Source organism: Cupressus sempervirens, chromosome 4, assembly GCF_028749045.1.
Source record: "Cupressus sempervirens isolate cs-2001-9-10 chromosome 4, ASM2874904v1, whole genome shotgun sequence".
Classification (NCBI taxonomy): Eukaryota; Viridiplantae; Streptophyta; class Pinopsida; order Cupressales; family Cupressaceae; genus Cupressus; species Cupressus sempervirens.
The window spans coordinates 562,067,822-562,088,579 of record NC_143121.1 but is presented as its reverse complement, the minus strand read 5'-3'; the positions used below and the strand labels follow the sequence as shown (position 1 = coordinate 562,088,579).

At 31.8% G+C, this 20,758-nt stretch overlaps 1 protein-coding gene across 1 annotated transcript; it reads right to left on the bottom strand.

Moving 5' to 3' along the window:
• Window positions 1–9,402: 9,402 nt before the first annotated feature.
• Window positions 9,403–13,706, bottom strand: LOC149562440 (GDSL-like Lipase/Acylhydrolase superfamily protein). The gene is made up of 5 exons (XM_089825941.1): window positions 13,393–13,706; window positions 13,184–13,314; window positions 10,196–10,441; window positions 9,852–10,107; window positions 9,403–9,738 (listed from the first exon to the last, which is right to left on the bottom strand). The coding sequence occupies exons 1-5, from the start codon at window positions 13,640–13,642 to the stop codon at window positions 9,515–9,517; spliced, it is 1,107 nt and encodes a 368-aa protein (XP_089682067.1). The 5' UTR covers window positions 13,643–13,706; the 3' UTR covers window positions 9,403–9,514.
• Between the last annotated feature and the right edge of the window lie 7,052 nt (window positions 13,707–20,758).

The window sequence follows — 20,758 nt, the reverse complement described above, 5'->3', positions numbered from 1 at the left end:
GGAGGGGTGAATTAGTAACCAATAAAACTTTAATCCTTTATTAGAAATTAATCCTTCATGTGTATCATGATCTAATTGCATGCAAAAATAACTAAAAGCAATAAAACATTCACAACACTTTGACACACAATTTAGTTACCCAGAAACCTTCCAAATAGAAAGTAAAACTGGGGTGGGGATGATACTCACAAGCTTTAGTACTACAATATAAATTTTTCCTATTAAGGCTTATAATGATCACTTCTAACAGTCTACCTTGTTAGGAGCAAAAATGACTACTAGGTCCAACTTGTAAAAGGATTTACAAACATATAATGAAGTATGCACTCGATAAAGAGATTTACAAAAGACTATTAGGTCTACCTTGTGAAAGGATTTAATTGATCCACCTGTTAGGATGAAACAATGGATTATCTCTGATCTACAACTTGCTTTGCTGAATGAGATTCCTTAAGTGTAACAATCACCTTGCTATGATAGATAAATCTTTACTACTCCTTATACTATTGTAGCTTTGTATTTTACTCTTTTTCTCTTCTCTACTTGTTACATTACTTCATACTCTCTATTTGGATGTGATACAATACATTACATATATAGCAATCCAAATTATAAATTACAAAGTCAACTACAATAAAAGTTTACAAAAAGTACACAAAGTTGGCCCAAATACAGAAACTTAAGTTTTGAAGACTAGCTCAGTGAGGTTCTGATACTCGACATCCACTATCAATGCTTCACATCTTCATGCACTCAGTAGATGTAGAAGCTCAGTCCATACTGATCACTTTCAAGTAGTTTTGAACTTGGTCTACACTGGTGACTTGGTGAATACTTGGAAACTTAGCATATAAACTAAGTCACTTGATTTTTACTACATAGCTCAGTAAATGCTATCACTAAGAGCTTGGTATAAACTGAATCACTTGGTTATCACCAAGTGGCTTAGTCAACACTAGATTCACATCGTTGTAACTACGAGCTCAATAAGCACTGCACAACTTGGTTTGCACTAAGGAACTTAGTAAACCTTATGAAGCTTGGTTTACACTACTAATCAACAACTTGGTGGAAATTGCTCAACACAAATTGAATATTGTCCCTTGGACTTGGTAGCAACTGCAGAACTTGGTAGAGTTTGAAATGCTTGGTTAACACTATTAATTATACAATATTCTTGGTGGATACTTACAATATGAATAAGTGTATGTCACTAATAACAAACGTGATTGTAATGTCAACAAAGTTTACATATAATAATTATGTGAATAGGAGTATAGGAGAAAAACCTTTTGAGATTGTTACTAGAATGCAACCTAGAGGAATATAAGATTTGAGGGATGTTTCTATTGAAGAGAAGAGAAGTGTTGAAGAAAAATAATTTGTTGGTTTTATGAAGTCTTTGCATGATGAAGTGAAGTTGATGTTGGAAAAAATAATTAGAAGTATGAGGAGATTGTGGATAAGTCTAAGAGACATCATGTTTTGGAAGTTGGTTATGAGGTGATGGTTCATTTGAAGAGAGGTAGATTTATTATTGGAACATACAATAAGCTGAAAATGAAGAAGTTTGGACCTTGTAAGATCTTGCAGAAGTTTGATAGTGGTAATACTTATGAAGTTGAGTTACTTGATGGCATGGATATATCTCCTATATTCAATATTTCTAATTTTTATAAGTACCATGAATCATATGATGAAGTTTTTGTATTAGATGATTATCCTAAGAAGAAGGTTGAAGAGGTTGAACATATATTGGATTAGAGGGTTGGTGAAAGAACAAGAGGAAAAGATTGCTATGAACATTTGATGAACTGGAAGAACATACCAGTTGGAGATACTAATGGATTTTTTAATTTGAGTTGGATTCAACCTAGGTTGTGACATCTTAATGATTCAAGAGAATCATTTCTTTCAACCCTAATTGTTTGATGTAGGAGCATCCTGGGTTCCCTTTCTTTCCCTCTCTTTTGGTTCATTTTTCCAATTTCTACTGAGTTCCAGTGTTAACCGAGTTTCAATATTAACCAAGTTCCAATGTTAACCTGATTCCAATGTTGACTGAGTGTTCCTCCATGTGTCAAGTGAACATGATATTTGTTGATGCTCGGTTCCTTCTTTGAGCAAGTTTTTCTATAATTGGTTCTTAGTTTGAGCCAACTTACATATTTAATTTGGATCATGAATTTAATCGATGTGTGTAGACTATTTTGAGGTCAACCTTTCTATTATGTAATGATCTAGAATCTTCTATAAGATGTTTCAAAAAGTATAAGTACAGGTATTTGTTTCAATAAAAGTGTTTACTCTCTCTCTCTCTCTCTCCCTCCATCTCCCCTTGGTGTTGTTCATTGTGTGTTTTCTTTTGTTGTGTTTACTTAGCAAGGCTTTCCGATGGGTAGGTGTGCCTCTGGCCCTAGCTATTGTTATTGTTCCTTGCATCATCAAGATACCAAATAGATGTCAAATCAACATTTTGTAATGGAATCTTAGAAGAAGAAGTCTACATTGATCTACCTGAAGAATTTGTTGATCCCAGTAAGAGGAATATGTTATGCAAACTATACAATGCTTTATATGGTTTGAAGCAACCCCCAAGAGCATGGTATGAAAGGTTACACAATTATTCAGTGAAAATTGGTTTTGCAAGAATTAATAACAATACTAATATGTACCTTAAGAGTGATTTTGAGAAAAAGATATTGCTAGCTGAATTGATTTTTTATGATATTATATTTGGTGGACATGATATGTTGTGAGAGTCCTTTGCTAATGAGATGAAGAAAGAATTTGAGATGTCAATGTTTGGTGAGAACAAGTTATTTTTTGGTTTACAAGTTTATCAGATGAAGAAATGCATTTACATTACTCAATCAAAGTATATCAAGTAGATATTGAAGGCCTTTGGAATGGAGAACTCAAGACCAGTTGGAAACCTATAGTTACTAGTCATAAATTAGCAAAGAGTGATGATTCTACATAAGTGAATCAAACATTATATTAGTCAATGATTGGAAAACTATAATATGTTGTACATACTAGAATTGATATTGCATTAGCAGTTGGTATTTTTATTAGAAGTTCTTCTAATCCTAGAAAAATCCACACAATGGCTATGAAAAGGATATTGAGATATCTGAAAGGAACATAAGACTATGGATTATGATACAAAAAGAGTGACAAATTTGAGCTAAAAGTTTATATAGATGTCGATTGGGCTAGAAAAATTGATGACAAAAAAAGTACAAGTGGAGGTGCTTTCTTTTTGGGAAGAAGATTGATTTCATGGACAAGCAAGAAGCAAAACTATATTTCTCAATCCACAATAGAGGCTGAATATGTTGTTGTAGTAGTCAAATTATTCAAAAATTGTGTGGATCAAGAAATTGTTGAATGTTATGAAGGAAGTAATTAGTGAATCTCTTGTGATATATTTTGATAACAAAAGTGATATAAACATATTAAAGAATCTTTTGATATACACAAAGACCAAATACATTGCTATCAAGTATCATTACTTGAGAGAGTTCGTACAAGACAAGGAAGTGAGACAAGAGTATGTTAACACAAAGAAGCAGATAGCTAATATATTCACTAAGGAGTTACCTAAGGATGCGTTTGAGTACCTAAGAGGAAAGTTAGGGGTGATTCCCCTATCTAAAGAAAGCTAAGAAGATGTTCTACATTGCATCAAACGTTATTATTAGAATATCTTACACATTGATGCAAAGATGTCACACTTTAGTAGTTTTCTAAAGATTATGAGATGAGTTGAAGCATGGAGCAAATAAGACTGTAAGGAGTCAAGGTAAAGATTATTTGTATGCTAGAAAAAAAAAAAGGTTATATAAGAAGATAGCTAATATGTGAATGTTTGATGTATTTGGAATTTTTCTCAAAGAGGGAGAGGTTATATAATTACCATCCTATATTTGTATGAAAGAGGGAGTGTATCAAGCTATTGTTTGTGTGAAGAGTATGTGTTGAGACTATAAGAGAAAGAATCTATATGAAGTGATTGTTGTCAAAAGAGGGATATATGTCTAGAGGTTTTGTAGTTATGGAGGAAGAAGTTGAATTACAAGTATAGATCTGAGAAAAGTGTTGCCAATATAGTTGCTATTGCACTTGGTGTTGGCATTGAAGAAATATACAATTGGTATCATAGAGGAAGAATTGTAAGTGAGTTTCAGATGAGAATCGGAATGCAACTAAGGATATTAATGAAGATCTATATTATATCACAAAGAGATTTGTTATTGATAATTCATGAGACTATCTTTTGCATTTGCATTATAACTACAGGTATTGTCATCAATGCCAAAGAGGGAGATTGTTGGAAAGTACAATTGGAATAATTGGTAAATTTTTATTGATGTCAAACCTACTGAAGTGACATTTAATAAAAATGTAAATTGTTATAGTTGTTGATTGATGAAGAGGATTTGAAAAGAGAGATAAATAGATGAACTAGTGAAGATGTTGAGTGATGAGGAGCAAGTATGATGAAATTGAAATGGGCACTTGACTAGTTAGTCTTTGACAAGATAATATATTATTCAATCATCCTATGGAGTATAGAAGTATTGAGTTAAACACAAGAAAATCCTAATAAAATATGGTTTGTTGATGAAGGAGCTTAAACAAAAGATTTAGGAACCTAAGAGTCAATTGAGTAAATAGTATTAGTTGAGTGATAGCTATGGCCAAGAAAGTTAAACAAGAAAAATATAGTGGTGACTAAGAAAGCTAATGGAAGTCAGGTGAGAGAGCAGTAGAGACCAAGCTACATAGTGATAGTCAAGTGTTAGAAAAGGTTGAAGTTTGTGAAATAATTGAATTTGAGGATGACATAGTTGAATTTTTGGATTATTCAAAAAGCATGTATGATAATAACTGATAAGTTGGCTTATTTAATACACAAATTGAGTTTGTTCTGTGATCTATGGAAAGGATTTAAAGAGAAGTTTCTAGAAGTATCAAGAAATGAGTAGAAGGAAACAAAAGATGGATAGATTCAATGGATCTAGCCTAACCCTAACATCTACGATGATGCTTAAGTGGAGAAAGATCAAAATTACCTACTTAAGGAGGCATAAGAGGTGTTCTCAAGGGTAGGTTTGGTGTTGATTGGTGATCATAAGGAGAACTTGTGAAGAACAAAGTAGCAGAAGAGAAGTGAAGAGATTGGTGAAGTGTGATTTCTTGAAGGGTTTCCAAGAAGATCAATGATGGAGATGATAATAAAGACAAGTCAATGGACTAAAAAATAAGTTGAATGGAGATTTGAATTTGCAAAGTGAGTTATGTTTTACATATCAAACCTATTGTTACTTTCTAACAATTATGGAAATCAAAATCCTTTAATTAGGGTTGACCTAATAGTCATTTTATAAATCCTTTATTCATGGTGAATTTTAATGGAATGATACAAAGTACTCTAACTTGGCCACTCCTAAGATTGTGATTAAATCTTTTAATAGGGTCACACTTAATAGTGTATTTTGTAATCTTTAACAGGGTTGGCTCTTAACCGAGCTCACTTCAAAAGAGAGAAAAGTGGTAGCATGTTACTTGGTTGTTTTCCCCCAATTGGGTTTCCACATTAAATACTAGTATCATATATGTTTAATTCATTTTATTTACTATTATTTATTTTAATAAACTGGTTGACATATATTGAACAAAGAGTTAAGTACTAAACATAATATTAAGTTGTTGATGAGTTGTTATATGGACTGAGTAGTTTAATGAGATTGTTTAAGTTGTTTGAAGTTAGTGAAAGTTAAATTGGTACATATGAAACCAAGGATACTAATCTACCACCTCCCCCCCCTCTTAGATATTCTAAATATTCTAAAAAACCTTATCCATCCAAAAAAGGGACTCAAACATATCTTCTATGCCTCTAAAAAACTTAGAGCTCCAAAAACCCAAAGGAAGCCATGACAACCTAACCCACGTTGGAGTAGAAGCACCTAGATGAACAATTGTCTCTAGTTTCGATTTCCATTTGTAAACATTAAGGATGTTTTTTGGTTGAACCAATAAACCAAGGTCTATTTATGAGAACATACATCAAGTTCTACTTAACTGCAAAGGAGAAGAAAAAAAAACTCATAAGGAAGGCATTAATCTTAACACACTCTTTAAGAGACCAAGAAGAGGTTTCCCATTTTCTGAGTTGTTCTATAGTCAACTCAAAGAGAAGGAACTGTCTGACCAAGGATAATTCTAGCCTAACCACATAGTCATTAATGATATCATTAGGGATCATGATTGTGCTTGCTTTAAATATACAAGAGCTATTAGATTTGTGAGGGGAAGACCCACTTGGAAAAGCACCCAAAACCTTGTCTATAAAAGAGCTCCCACTAGGTTGAACAATCGACAAAGAGCCTTCCATGGTAGTTGGAGAAGAGGAGGGGGATTTAAAAGAGACCTCAAGGGACTCCATCCTTCCAACTAAAAGGAATATAGACCCAGGGAAACCCCCATGCCCCACAAAAAGAGGCACAGTGCAATGTCAAGATGAGCAAGATGGAGGTCAAGGTGTCCAAAGCAAGGAACAGAGAAAAAACAGGAGCGGGAACATGAGTTAGTGATTAAGACTATATATATTCAAGATAATTAATGTTTTAACAATAATATTATTAACAACTTGTTAGTGCCATATTGTTTGAGGCATGCCCATACCCATTTGGACGCCAATAAATTTGAAGGAAATAATAAAGGGTCCATTTAGAGATAATTTTATGTGATGCTGATGATTTTTAGAAATAACAATAAGGATCCAATTTATGAGTAGTTATTAAAAAAATTGATCTAGAAAATCTTGTGATTAATGCTATAAATGAAAATTGACATAAAGAAATGATTAAGGATTGGAGAATTCCTTTGATATTTTAATGAATAGTTGGATGAATGAAGGTCAATGAGAAGAAGACACTATGAAATCAGATATGATGTATGTCGATATGCATTGAAGGTCTACAAGGAAGGAGTGTTATACAATGATCTCAAACAATAATTGTAAGAATGAAGAGTTGATTGCAAAGTTAGAAAGCTATAACTAGTTTGGTCTTTCTTATTAGCAATTTTTTACATTAAATCTAGTTTATATTTGGTTTTTCTTTAGATGCATTTTACAACAACATCATTAAAATACTAAATGATTGATGGACTTATGTTATTATTGTTATTTGGTTTGTTAAACAATCAGATTTTGTCTTAGAAATTGTCAATCAGTTTGTTTACATGAATGTGTTTCTTTGGGCAATGATTGATACAAAGTTTGATTTTGTCTAATACATAGTTGAAAAGTCATTTTTTGACAAAGAAGAAAGTGGTTTTCTGATTTGAATGTTGAATTCATATATGTTTTAAGACATGAAGTGAATGTTGATAGAAGTTGACAGATTTGATAAATTGTTTTAAGTTCATTTTGTAATCTACAATAAAGGTTTTATAAGGAAAGTGTATAAATGTGCTTGATGTATAACTTGTTAAATATTTTTTTATAAATGATTTGTATAGCAATAGAGTAACCTTCTGAATATTTTATTCTTTATTTGTATAAGGGAAATTGTTTTTTCTTTGTACTTGTAAATTAGGTGCTTCAGGAGCTATGGAGGAGTGTTCTTTGAAGTTGTAGCTCCACAATGTTTAGGGTATTGATGCTTCTCAGAATTGTAGTTCTAAAATTGATTTTCAAGGCAATTTTTCACCATACAAGGCTTTCCACAATAAACTTTGTGTCACATTACCTTGAATTTTTTTTATCTTGCTCATGAGATATGTTTCTCATGATGTAATTATTTTCAGCTATTAAAGTTTTGTAAACCATCAACTCACCCCCTCTATATTTGTATTCCAATTATATTCTCTTAATTCCCTTTGATATAATTGACAATATTTTAAATCTTCCTCCTCTACTCTCATTGTCTCCTTTATCTCCAAGAAACTCTCCTTTTTTTTCATCTTTCAATAGTCGGTAGAACTTTAATGCTTGTTCTAAGGAACTATCAAATTTTCTATTTGTACCAAAAATATTGATTTATCAAAAATAATCATGAGAAAACTTTTGAATCCTTCATAATAGAGGTACCAATTCTTGTATGCAAGTTTTCCTCATGAAAATGTAGAGCAATTGTTAATCTCTCCAAATATAATTATGAGTAGAAATAATGATAGGATCACTTCTTGCTAATAGATTTCTCAAAATCTTCTCCACTACTATTTTATCATTAAAAAAATTGTTTGTTCATTCTAATCTAATTGGAAAATTCATTACACAAATAGAAAAATATTTAATAATTCGAATTACATTCTTAGTATTCCATCTTACTTTCTTAACTTTGCCATTACCTTGATAAGAATTTTGATGAGTCTCACATGTTTAATTTGAGTTGATTCCTTTTACAAGTTCTAGCAAAATAGCCTCACCAATTGTTTGCCTTAAGATCTTTCAGTCCTTTCTGATTTCTCTCAACAAATCTCTGAATAATTTATTATTTTCCTTTCTTCATTTGAAAACTGAAAAGAATCATTTTTATTTAATTGTCAAAACTCTTATAATTTGATGTACATCTCACTAATGTGAAAATAATAATTATGTGAGACTGTTCTAAATAACCTTATGCAAATAAAACATTATCCTGATTGTAAAAAAAAACAACCAAAAAACTTATAAAACAATTTTGATTGAACAATAAACAAACAAACTTTGACCGTCATAGTAAACTATTATTTATAAAATACGTTCAGAGTGCACAGGCGGAAAACCAGAATTTATATTAAATAAATTATCGTGTAACAAAGCAGTCACTACCGAATCTTCGTACCAAAAACAAACATACCAAGAACGACATATTATATATCCATTGGTGCTAGTTTTACGGTATTCTAAAAGTTGATTCAAAACTAAATCAGTTTTTTGTTTATCTATATTGATACATACTCCATGCTTTCTAGAACAAAATCAAGCAGTGGGCATGGTTGGTGAGAAGGATATCAAAATTTAGAGTTTGGATAATTTAGCTTAACTGCAAAGCCATACAGGAAAAGGCAACCCTGGGTTTCCTGCAGCTACTAGGATGTTGATATTATATGAAAGCGCATTAATTGAAAATAAAAATAAAATTAGCTTAAGTTGGGTAGATCTGTTGGTTCGTTTCTTTTGATAAGCACTTAATAAAATATGCAAAGAATAATCCAATTTCGACATTATATCGAATAGTGCGGAAGACGATAAATCCTAGGAAAAAAGACGGATTTTAATTGTAACGTAATGAATTTTTAAATCACAATAAGAAAGCAATAGAAACCAAAGTTACTGGCAGATATATATTAAATGGATATATCTATTTTTTCAATAAATTCGTATTACGATGGATAGAAAAATTTATCATAACCGCTCAGTCTATATAAAAGCAAAAATTATTCAATACATAGATATTGAAAGTAGAAGTTTGATTTGGATTTCATATTACATAATATTAAAGATGACTTGCCATCAGCTATTAACGAGTTTGCGGAGATTCATAGGGTAGATATCATTAGGTCCGCCATCGATAAGTCGTTTGGCTACAACCACATTGGCTGCTTCACTTGGATGGTATGGATCCCAAAATACGTATTTAGTATGGTCTGAGCATTCAGTAGAAGTTGGTCCACAAGGAATTATGCCTCTAAATTGTCCTCCACGACCACAGCATGCTAAGTTTGATGCCTCAAAACCTAAAAAACATCACAATTTAGGGTTATTCTCGTACTTATTGGTTAGCACTATTTTCATACTTATCTAAGATAGGGAGAAAAAAATGGAAGTTAAAAGAGGGATAGATTAATACCGTATTTAGCATAGTTTCTAATAACATCTTCCACCATGTCATAAGTATTGGCAAGGATAAAAGTTGCTCCAGGAGAGTTGGTATTAAGCTCCTTCATTGCATCTTTTAAACGCTTGTTGAATTTGAGGGCTAGGTCATTGGGTAATGCTGCACATTGGTCTTCATCCAATCGATTAATTGTTCGTTGATATGGTATGCACCCAATGGGCCCTACATTTGCCACCACCAGCCTTCGTGCATCTAAATCATATAGTCTCTACATAGATTTGAAATTTTCATCAGTTCATGTGGGCATCAGTAGAAGAGATTTAAATATATTGGGAAAGATAAAATTAGGAACTTACTTTCAATTGAACCTTGTAGGTATCGATCATTTGATCTACAAAGGAATCTTGGCTGACAAAGATTCTTTGCACAGTGGATGCAAATGGAACCAAATAATTGTTTATAAAGTCATTAGCACCCATGGTGATAGAGAATATTGATTTTCCTATGAATTCTTTTGCACCTTTCTCTCCCATCATGCTTATCAGTTCTTTTCTTGTCTGAGCATAGTTGTCGATTTGTACTTCCAGTGAAAGTCGCCCTATCTGAAAACATTATTATCTCAATCATTAAATGACTAGTATTGGTAGATTAGTAATATCTATATTTATTAAATGATCTAATGTTAATATCTATATTTATTAAATATCATGAACCCAAATATTGTTCTAGCTTAGAGATTGCAATCATATCTCTTTTTTAACAAATATTTCTTGTTAATATTAAAAATTTAATTGTACTTAAATTAGCTTGAAGCTGATATAATGAGATGTTTTTTTTCTTAACGGATAAAAATAAATTCATATTAAAATATTATAAATATAAGACAAAGGTATCAATAGTGACTCAATAGTAGCTTTGAGTTCACTAAGATTTTTTGTCACAATGACATTTGATAGCCATTCACTTACACAATCTCACATATCCATGGAGGAACATTTATGTACAACTAATAGTTCATTTAGTTATTTCTACAACATTTTCGAAACATGATTTTCCCTTTCTTGCACCACTATTAGAGATTTGTGAATGGCTACTAGGACTTTGATTACTAGAACACTTGTCCACAAGTATTGGTGATTTTGAGTGAATGGTTATCGGTGCAATGACAATCTTGTATAAGTCAATGCTTTTAAATAAACACTTTAATTATGACCCTCTTGCACAACATGGTTTTTGCAACATACATTGTTAATACCTACAAGACGAAACATTAGTTGATCATTTTCTTTGTAGATATTTTGATACATGATTGGCCCATTCATGCACCACTACTAGAGATTTGTGAACAACTATTGGGACATTTATGGACCATTACTAGGATATTTGTCCATAAGTATTGGTGATTTTTGAGTGAAGGTTATTGGTGCAATGAGAGTCATGTATCAATCAACACTTTGAAATGGCCATGTTTCTAACCCTTTTGCACAACGCGTCTTCTACGATGTGCATTGTAAATATTCAGATGTCCATTTATTAAAAGTAACAAATTAAGTCACATATGGAGACAACTATAAAATAATACTATCACAATCTAATATATCCTTCTATCTTAATTAAGCATACAAAGTTAGTTCTAGCCGCTACTACTGCCTTTCCCCTAGTATTGTTTATAATTTTAATATTTTTAAAAATAGAAGACAATATTAAAATTAGGAGCAATGGAGTAGTCAAAGAATTGCTGTACCTGGTGGTCATTAGGGTTCAAAACCTCATTACACTATTTGGTCCATAGGCTTTGTGTCAATGTCGGGTTAGGCTAATGTGCTCATAGAATTTGTGCATGTATTGGGTCATTGTGCTTGCAAATTTGGGCAAAGTGGATGATGTTTTTGGAACTAAATCCTTCTAATAATGATTTTGAGTAATAAGGTCATTAGAAAGAGATGTGAATAGTCTCCTTGTGTTTAATAAGTTATTAAAAGAAAATAAACTGGTCTTTAAAGAGACTATCTAGGATCAATTATTGTTGAGTGTAAGGCTTCACCACCATAAGGAACACGGTTGGACTATGTTTAGGTTAAAGAAAATTAAGTAGAATACATGCCCCTCAATCCTTGATTCTTAGTAAGAAGAATACTAGTATATAAGATATCTAAAAACAACTTCCTAGATGAAAAAATGTTGCAATTCAATTGACCCATTCCTTGACTCTTTCAAAGAATCATACTTTTATGTAAGATTGATGGAAACAATTTTCTAGATCATTGTGCTTGAAAATTAGAACAAAGGGGATTATGCATTTGGAACTAAGGCCTCTTAATAATGTTTTTGAGCAATAAGGTCATTAAGGAGATGTAAGTAGTCTCTTTGGGTTTAATAATTCAATATAAATAAATAAAGTTAACAAATATTTGGTTTGAAAGTGAAGTTGAAAGATTCTTATAGACACTATTATGAATAAGTAATTTTGTTTGACAAAGTAGACATCCCTCAATTCTTGACTCTTCTTGAAAAAAATTAAACTTCCGTATAAAATAACTAAATCCTTTTAATAATGACTTTGAGTAATAAGGTCATTAGAAAGAGATTTGAACAGTCTCTTTGTGTTTAATAAGTTATTAAAAGAAAATAAACTGGTCTTTAAAGAGACTATCTAGGATCAATTATTGTTGAGTGCAAGGCTTCACCACCATAAGGAACACGGTTGAACTATGTTTAGGTTAAAGAAAATTAAGTAGAATACATGCCTCTCACTCCTTGATTCTTTGTAAGAAACATACTTCTATATAAGATATCTAAAAACAATCTCCTAGATGAAAATTTGTTACAATTCAATTGACCCATTCTTTAACTCTTCTTGAGAATCATACTTTTATGTATTTGATAGAAACAATTTTGTCAACCATTGTGCTTGAAAATTAGAACAAAGGTATGATGATTTTGGAACTAAGGTCTCTTAATAATGTTTTTGAGTACTAAGGTCATTAAGGAGATGTAACTGGTTTCTTTGGGTTTAATAATTCAATAAAATAAAATTAAGTCTGCAGATATTTGATTTGAAAGTGAAAGTGAAGTTGAAAGATTCGAATAAGTAATTTTGTTTCACAAATAGACATCCCTCAATTCTTGACTCTTCTTGAAAAAATTAAACTTCAGTACCAAAAACAATTTTCTGCATGAAAAATCTTCCCCAAGATAAAGAATTCAACATATATCGAAACGAGAATAATTGAACACATTTGCCTCTATGAAAAAAATCTCTAGAGGGTAGAATAACTAAATAACTATTGAAATGTTGAAACCTCAAATTATTCCTTTCTAGGAGATGAAAACCAAAAACTTACGAACAGAGCCCCGGTAGAGTTGAGAATCCCACTGCCACCAGAAGCATAGTTAACACCGTGCAATATAGCAGATCCCTTCGTTGAAGGTGCCAAGAAAGGAGGAGCGTAGCCACCAATTCCCAATTCATCAGCTGCCATTCCACCGTAGCAGTTAACAACAAAACGAGGAGAAAAAGCAGAAGAATAAGTTGGATACAAAGTCTAATTACCAATAATATCAGGGATGATTCTGCCGTTGGTGTAGCGACCCGTTGGGGATCCATTAGAGGGCTTGAAGTCGCAGCCATTGGGGCGGATGTTGGCCTTGGACAAAGTGTTTAGATAGTTGTTATTTCCTGCATCCACCAGAGAATCTCCGAACACAAATGACGCCCCCAATTTCTTGGCCGCCGCTTCACAGTGCGCCGCCAAAACCAAAATTCCCACCACCGCCGCCATGATTGCCTTCTGCATTTCCATCCTTCACAATGCCTACGCCTGCCCTGCGTCCCTCAAAACAAATAATACACATCTATATAATAAACGTCGTTTATAGTCCGGTAAGAAACTTATCGATTAGTTGGTGACCAACATATCATATTTAGTGTTGCATTGTTCGGCTCAACTGTTCAACTACTCGAGAAAACAAAAGTTGAGGTTAAAAATAATTATTGGATCCTCGCTGCTTTACCAGGAGTTAATCGATAGCGTGTGCAATTGCTTTCGTCGTTCGCTGGCCAACCTTTTTTTTTTATTTTTTTCGCTTGATTCGATTCAAACTCTACATCTAAACGTTCGATGACGCTCTAGAGCATGCAGGGCTGTGGTTCTTTTGCAAATCAACCAATTAGCGTTTCAGATTTTTCTCACCTACGCCAACTTTTCGTGTTTGATATGCGAAGAGATTTTCATTTGGTTGAAAATCTTGGAGTCTTGTTGTCGCCCTCACGTAACTCCACGAAAGTCGACTTTTAAATGTTATTTTGTGGACAATTAAATGTTATTTCCTCGACTTTTAAATGTTAGTTTGTCGACCACTTAATGTTATTTTTTCGACTTTTAAATGATATTTCCTCGTCGACAGGGAGAGGAGCAACTCGTCATGTATCTTAATTTTAATTTTTTTAATTGTGAGGAAAATTTTGTTTGGCTGCAAAATGTTGACGGGCAATAGAGATTTATTATCGTGCATACTATTTTTTGATTTTTTGATTTTTTGAATTATTTAAAATAATAAAAGGCTTTTTTTGGATTAATCTTTATATATGAATCAAGAGTTTAAAATTACAAGGTGGATGTGAGTGTCATGATGTAGCCACATCAATTACATTACTGTTGAATTTTCATAAAAACTTTTAAAAAGATTAGAATTAAATATGTGCACGAAGTTATGCATAATTGTCATGTATCATCATATGATTAGTTGTTTTCAGATGTGACTTGTAGAAATATATTTTTTTGTCTAATTTATAGGTACAACTATTGTAGTTGTACTAGTGCTTAACATTAGAAGATAAAACTCTAATGTTGTACAACGCCATGCTAAATATTGATGTGTGGTAGATATTGAGTTTTGTTGAATTTTCATAAAAACTTTTAAAAAGATTAGAATTAAATATGTGCACCAAGTTATGCATAATTGTCTTATGTATCACCATATGATTAGTTGTTTTCAGATGTGACTTGTGGAAATATATATTTTTGTCTAGTTTATAGGTACAACTATTGTAGTTGTACTAGTGCTTAACATTAGAAGATAAAACTCTAATGTTTTACAATGCCATGATAAATATTGATGTGTTGTAGATATTGATTTTTCATTATATGTAATAATTTTGATACAAACACACTTGGGAAGATGATTACTCCACTACTAATCGTCTCTTCCCTTAAATTTGATCTTATTGAACCATAAAAACCATCTTGCCCTTTTGCCACAAGAAAACATATGACTTCTCTTCTATGTTTGCACTACCTAAAAGCTTTTGTCTTTGAAGTAGTTTTAAATATTTGACTATTTGACACTGATAATTTATGACGAAAAACCCAAGATGGGAAAATAGTGATGAGAATAACACTAACTATATTATTGATGCATGTTGAATCTTTGTAAAACTTGGTTGACATACTTATTCTGACTTGGTCATAGCTTTCATTTCACTTTATCTCTTCTAATTCCCATCCAAAGAATGTGGGGTAAGTGCACCAAGTTGTGGTGCCAAAAGGATGACACCTTTTTTTTTTTTTTTTTTTTTCTAGTTTTCAATAGTGCGCACGCGCTATAGCACGCATGCGCTAAGCCTTGGGTATGCCAAGCCATAGCACACATGCACTATAGTGTGTACGCACCATAGCGCATCCACATTTTTTGAAAAAAAAAAATTTACAAAACGCGTACTTGCTATTTGAAAGTAAATTTAACAAGCTTTAAATAGCACGTGTGCACACACACACTATAGTGCACATGCACTATTCAAAGATTTAAATTCTACCAAGCCTAACTTTTGGTTTTTCCTTGGGGATCCAAACCAAAGCTTTGGAGTCCATAAACTGGTCTGCCATGTGTTTTGCTGCAAACATACAAAAAATGATTGATTTTTCTTGTGTGCTCTCCTTCTAGTTTCTTTGTGGTTGAGCATCAATAAAATTAGGTTACATGACATTGTAGGTCTCTTTGTTAGCTACACAACCATATAATTTATTTTTAATTTGAACTATTTTAAGCCTTTCATCTATAATTTCTTTTGAATGTATGTCCATTTTTTGTCAAAAATCAACATATATTAATTGGGTTGTAGATTTTAGCTCGTTCATTGAATTTTGAAACAACTTAGTTTTTTAGAAACTAGACTCCATTCTACACACTTTGAAAAAGAGAAGTTTTTATTTTAGATTAGTTTTCAATCATTTCTAGAGGGAGCACACAGATATTTCACATTTTTCGAATGTGTCTAATTAAAAAATTCGTTAAAAAAAATACATATTATAAAATTACCTGAAAAATCTAGGATAAACTACATAGTGTTAGTTAACTTTTGACTGGAGCAATTAAAGAATTTCAAAAAAAAAGTTAAAATTTTAGTGGGGCCACACTTTGTACTATGTTATGTTTTTCTGGAATAAACAACACCACTTTTTATGGCCCCCTTTTTTGAGAACCTAAAACTAAACCATTTTGAAAAAAAATTAGTAGTTTAGAAACTAGATTCAGAGGACTATGACTTTTGTTTTTGTCATATCTTATTTTGAATGTAACTATCTTCAAATTCTTGTTGAAGTTCAGAAATTGTTGATTTCAGGAAAAAGGTGCCCACTTATACCCCCCTTTTGGCACCACAACTTGGTGCACTTACCCTATGTTTAGTCACACTAAGGTATTTCATTTTAAATTTAGCACCAAGATAAGAATTAAGTTTGTTTGGGTAATTAAATACGCCTTATCATACTTTACATAAGCTTATTTAGGATAATTCATTGCATATTAGTTTTCCATTGAGACACTTAGGAATTTGCAGCTATATTAAGCATATGGTATAGGAGAATTCTACTTTAGATGGTGGTAATTGATATCTCATTCAATTTTGTATGTGAGATCCACCTTTAGTGCACATATCACATTATCATGCTCACTATGTGACACATAGTTCATTTCATAATGGAGGATGATCAACCTATAGTGGACATGTGATTTCACCTTGTGTAGGTGATAACTTATCTTCTCCTTATCATTGTCTCTTTTTACATATCTATATATCCATCACTATTACATGTATATTTTCATTATGTCATTTCTCAATAATACAATTCTTGCATCTTAATAAAATTTTCATTTTTTTTGTGGAAGCTATCTTGGTCATTTATTTGATGCCAGAATGTTGTAAAATCATCTAAAACTCTAACATGGTATTAGAGATCTCAAGGTGTAAATAATCTTTCTCAAGAAGTGAAAGTTTGGCTTGATTTAGATATAAGTGCAAAATTTGGTAATTAGGGCATCACCATTACATCCAAGAGGTGATTTATGTAAAAATTGAGTATAAATTTACTTATATTACGAAAAACTTAAAATCAAGGTAAATGTGTTTAGCTGATCCAGCCATATAGCCTGATGTACCACTCTTTTGTAATATTTTAGTAAAAGGTACTTTTTCTACAATATTTATTTTTCTATGAGTTTATTTTCATTTTATTATCTACAAATTTTATGTGCTTCTAGTCAGGTTATATGCTCTCAGAGACTATTGCAAACAACACTTACAATCAAATCCATAGTAATTAGATCACATTCATAGATCCAAATCAAGTCAACCAAATATTTTTCTCACAAAGACCCCAATCACACCAATAAATATCATTTAGCATTGTGTACAAAATTGTTCCATCGCTGCACTTTTGTTGTTTGTCTATGACTATTTCAATAATAAGACAAGTTGTAAGGGCCCTAGTTCTAATCTGCAAGTAAAGTCTTCCACCATCCTCATACTCTAGAGTCATGCAAGAATACTGAATTACTACATTACTAGTCAATTCCCTACACATGGAGACCTACATAAAATCACATGGAAGAATTAGTGCCACATGATTATACACAGATCAACAACACTCCATCAAATTGGACATTCTTGACTTAGTAGTAGTAAGTTTACTATTCCAACATTGCCAACTAGTCAGAGGTTACCACATTATCAGTTTGCACTATTCCATGTAAACAACCAATGTCTAGTCACATTGTCATCTCTGCCACATGAGCACAACACACAAGAACCCTATCATACATGTTGAGATATGACACAGAATTTCTTCCAAATGTCAATTACAAGGGAAATATTAAAGATTGTAAATCTACTTTAGAACATTGAGATGCACAAGAAAAATAAGAACATTGAGGTGTTTCATCATACAACTAGGGTAAATTATGTTCTTGAGGCTATGGCTTTGTTGTTGTACTTCTATGTGATGGTTCTTAAATTGGACATTGTTAAGTTTGAATGGCAAACATGGTCATGTGAAGTATCTCTACAAATATTACTATGCACTTGTCAAGTGGGAGAGTGTTGAGAATGACAAGTTCGTATAGTGGTTGTCCATCATACGTTGAGATGCCATACTTATATGGTGAAACATCGTACATGTGATTCCATTGTATGGTGAAGGGTCTACCATGACTTGGCATCGTGGTATGCCTGGCAGTAAGTGGGCATGGTTTTAGTATAGTAAATCATGACATAGGTGTGTGGTGAATTTGATATGCTAAAGGGACTGACTTGATGCCAAAGGTGTGGAACTTGGAGGGTCTTGAGTCCATCCATTCATGCATCTTGTGTGTTTTTATCTCTCATTTTGGGGAGTTTTTTCCTATGTTATTTTCTTTGTTTCTCCTCTTTATGAGATATTTAATTTCATATTGTACATGGCTACCTAACATGGTCTAATAGATAGGACCCATCTTGCATTGTGAGTTTAAGTGAAACCCTCTTAGTTACAACTAAGGGGGTGTTAGTATTATTAAATATGTTTAATTACACTTTACTCATGTTTATTTATGTTAATGCATTACAAAGTTATTTCTCATTTAAATGCCTAGGAGTTTGCAACTATTTTAAGAACATGGTGTACAAGAGTTCTATTGTATGTGGTGATATTCATTATCTCATTCTACTTCATTTGTGAGATTCATCCATTGTACACATCACATTATCATCCTCATCATATGAAGCATAATTGACTGTATAATGGAAGATTATCCAACTTTGGTGGACATGTGATGCTATAATGCCCTATTAGGGAACCCAAGTGAAATAATCTTAATAGGCTACTAAGTTTCCTGGGTAAAAGCACAAACCTATGTCACCCTTTTGTAAAGGAAAAGGCTAACAAAAGTATAACTATTCATCTTCAATGACATAAAACTAGTATTATTATTTAGAATTTGAAGATGAAGTAAACTAATGAAATGTATAAAAATGGATGAAGTTTAGGATTATAATTTTTAATAATGATTTGGAATAAGAATTGATATATTTTCTTAATTTTTATAGATAATTTTTTAGTTTCTGAAAAATGCTAAAAATTAGGGGTCTAATTCCCACCACAAAACTATATGGAAACAAACATATTTCCCTTTGATCTCAGACTATGTCATAGATAACATATATAGCTAGAACAATCAAAAATTAAAACTAGATTTAGACCTATATTTTCTCTTTTATAACAATTCAAATTTTAACTCACTTGAAATTGATAGTTTTCATCTCCCACCACATTTTTCAAAAACAATTTATTCTAACTAGAAGAAAAATTATGCATTCTAGAAGAGGACTCTCTCCTTTAGAATGTCATATAATTTTAAAAAATTTGTGATATCATTTAATATTTTTTTCTTTCTCAAAATTGACATCCTTTCGAGTGTTAAAATACGTGCTTGTACAATTTTTTAATTACAATATACTATATCTAATTCAAACAATATAAACTCTACATGAGAATATTCTTGTCTTTGAGCTCCATAAAATAATTTTTATATGTTATTTTTTAAAACTCATAAAAAATATTAAGAGTTATTGAAACATTGGTTTTATAAAATAATTTTATTTCTTTAATAATTGGATATTCACTAGTATAAAACATGCATTTAATAGACATTTACAATTGGAAAAGTGTGAGACTATGTATAAATTAGCTAGAATAAATTTATCTAGATCATATGTTTGAACAAAATTATTTTTTAGATAGAAATTCTCAAATCTAGTCATTCTAATAAGTCAACCTAAAAGGTGACACAACTTTATACTTTTACCCTCCTAAACATTTTTTTGAAAGTTTATGCAACATCAAGGTAACCATGTGGAAGTAATATAATATTTCACATCACCATCACATTATAGAATCCAAATACAACTTCTATTTCTCAAGAATTTGTTAATTGAAAAGTACAATTATAAAAGGCCTATTGATTAGTTTTAAGCATTTAACACTCATAAATAGATAATGGATACCTAATCTCATACTGAATACACAAGTACAACTAATACAATAAAGAAAATCCAAATTTATAACATCCACTCTACATGTTGTAGGACATGTAATGATAAACTAAATATAATACATCATCCCCTAAGGACCACACGGAAAAAATATATAATACATGAATACATAGATGCATCAATTGAGTATAGAGGATGTCTCCAAGAGATAAGAAGAAAAGTGGTACAACTACAAAAATGGAACATCAATGCAGATTATCTGTAGGGACCCCAATGGTAAAAGAGTAACTACCTCCTAACCTCATAGTAAAGAAAAATAATATAAGCCCACATTTAAACCTATGAACAAGAACGTATGTGCATGGGAGTAAAAAAAGACCTCAAACTCACAAAAGAAAAGGGGAAAAGACAAGAAAGAGAAAAAGAAAGGAATGAAACAAAATAAGTAAGAGAAAGCTAGGAGAAAGACAAGGAGATAGGAATGAGGGGTGCTACCTAGAAAGCAAAGAAAATGCAAATTATGACCAAAACACAAGATAGAGGGAGAGGTTTAGGGGAACAGAAAATGGAAGCACCAAGAATGCAACAAACACTAGCAAGAGGGACCGCAAAA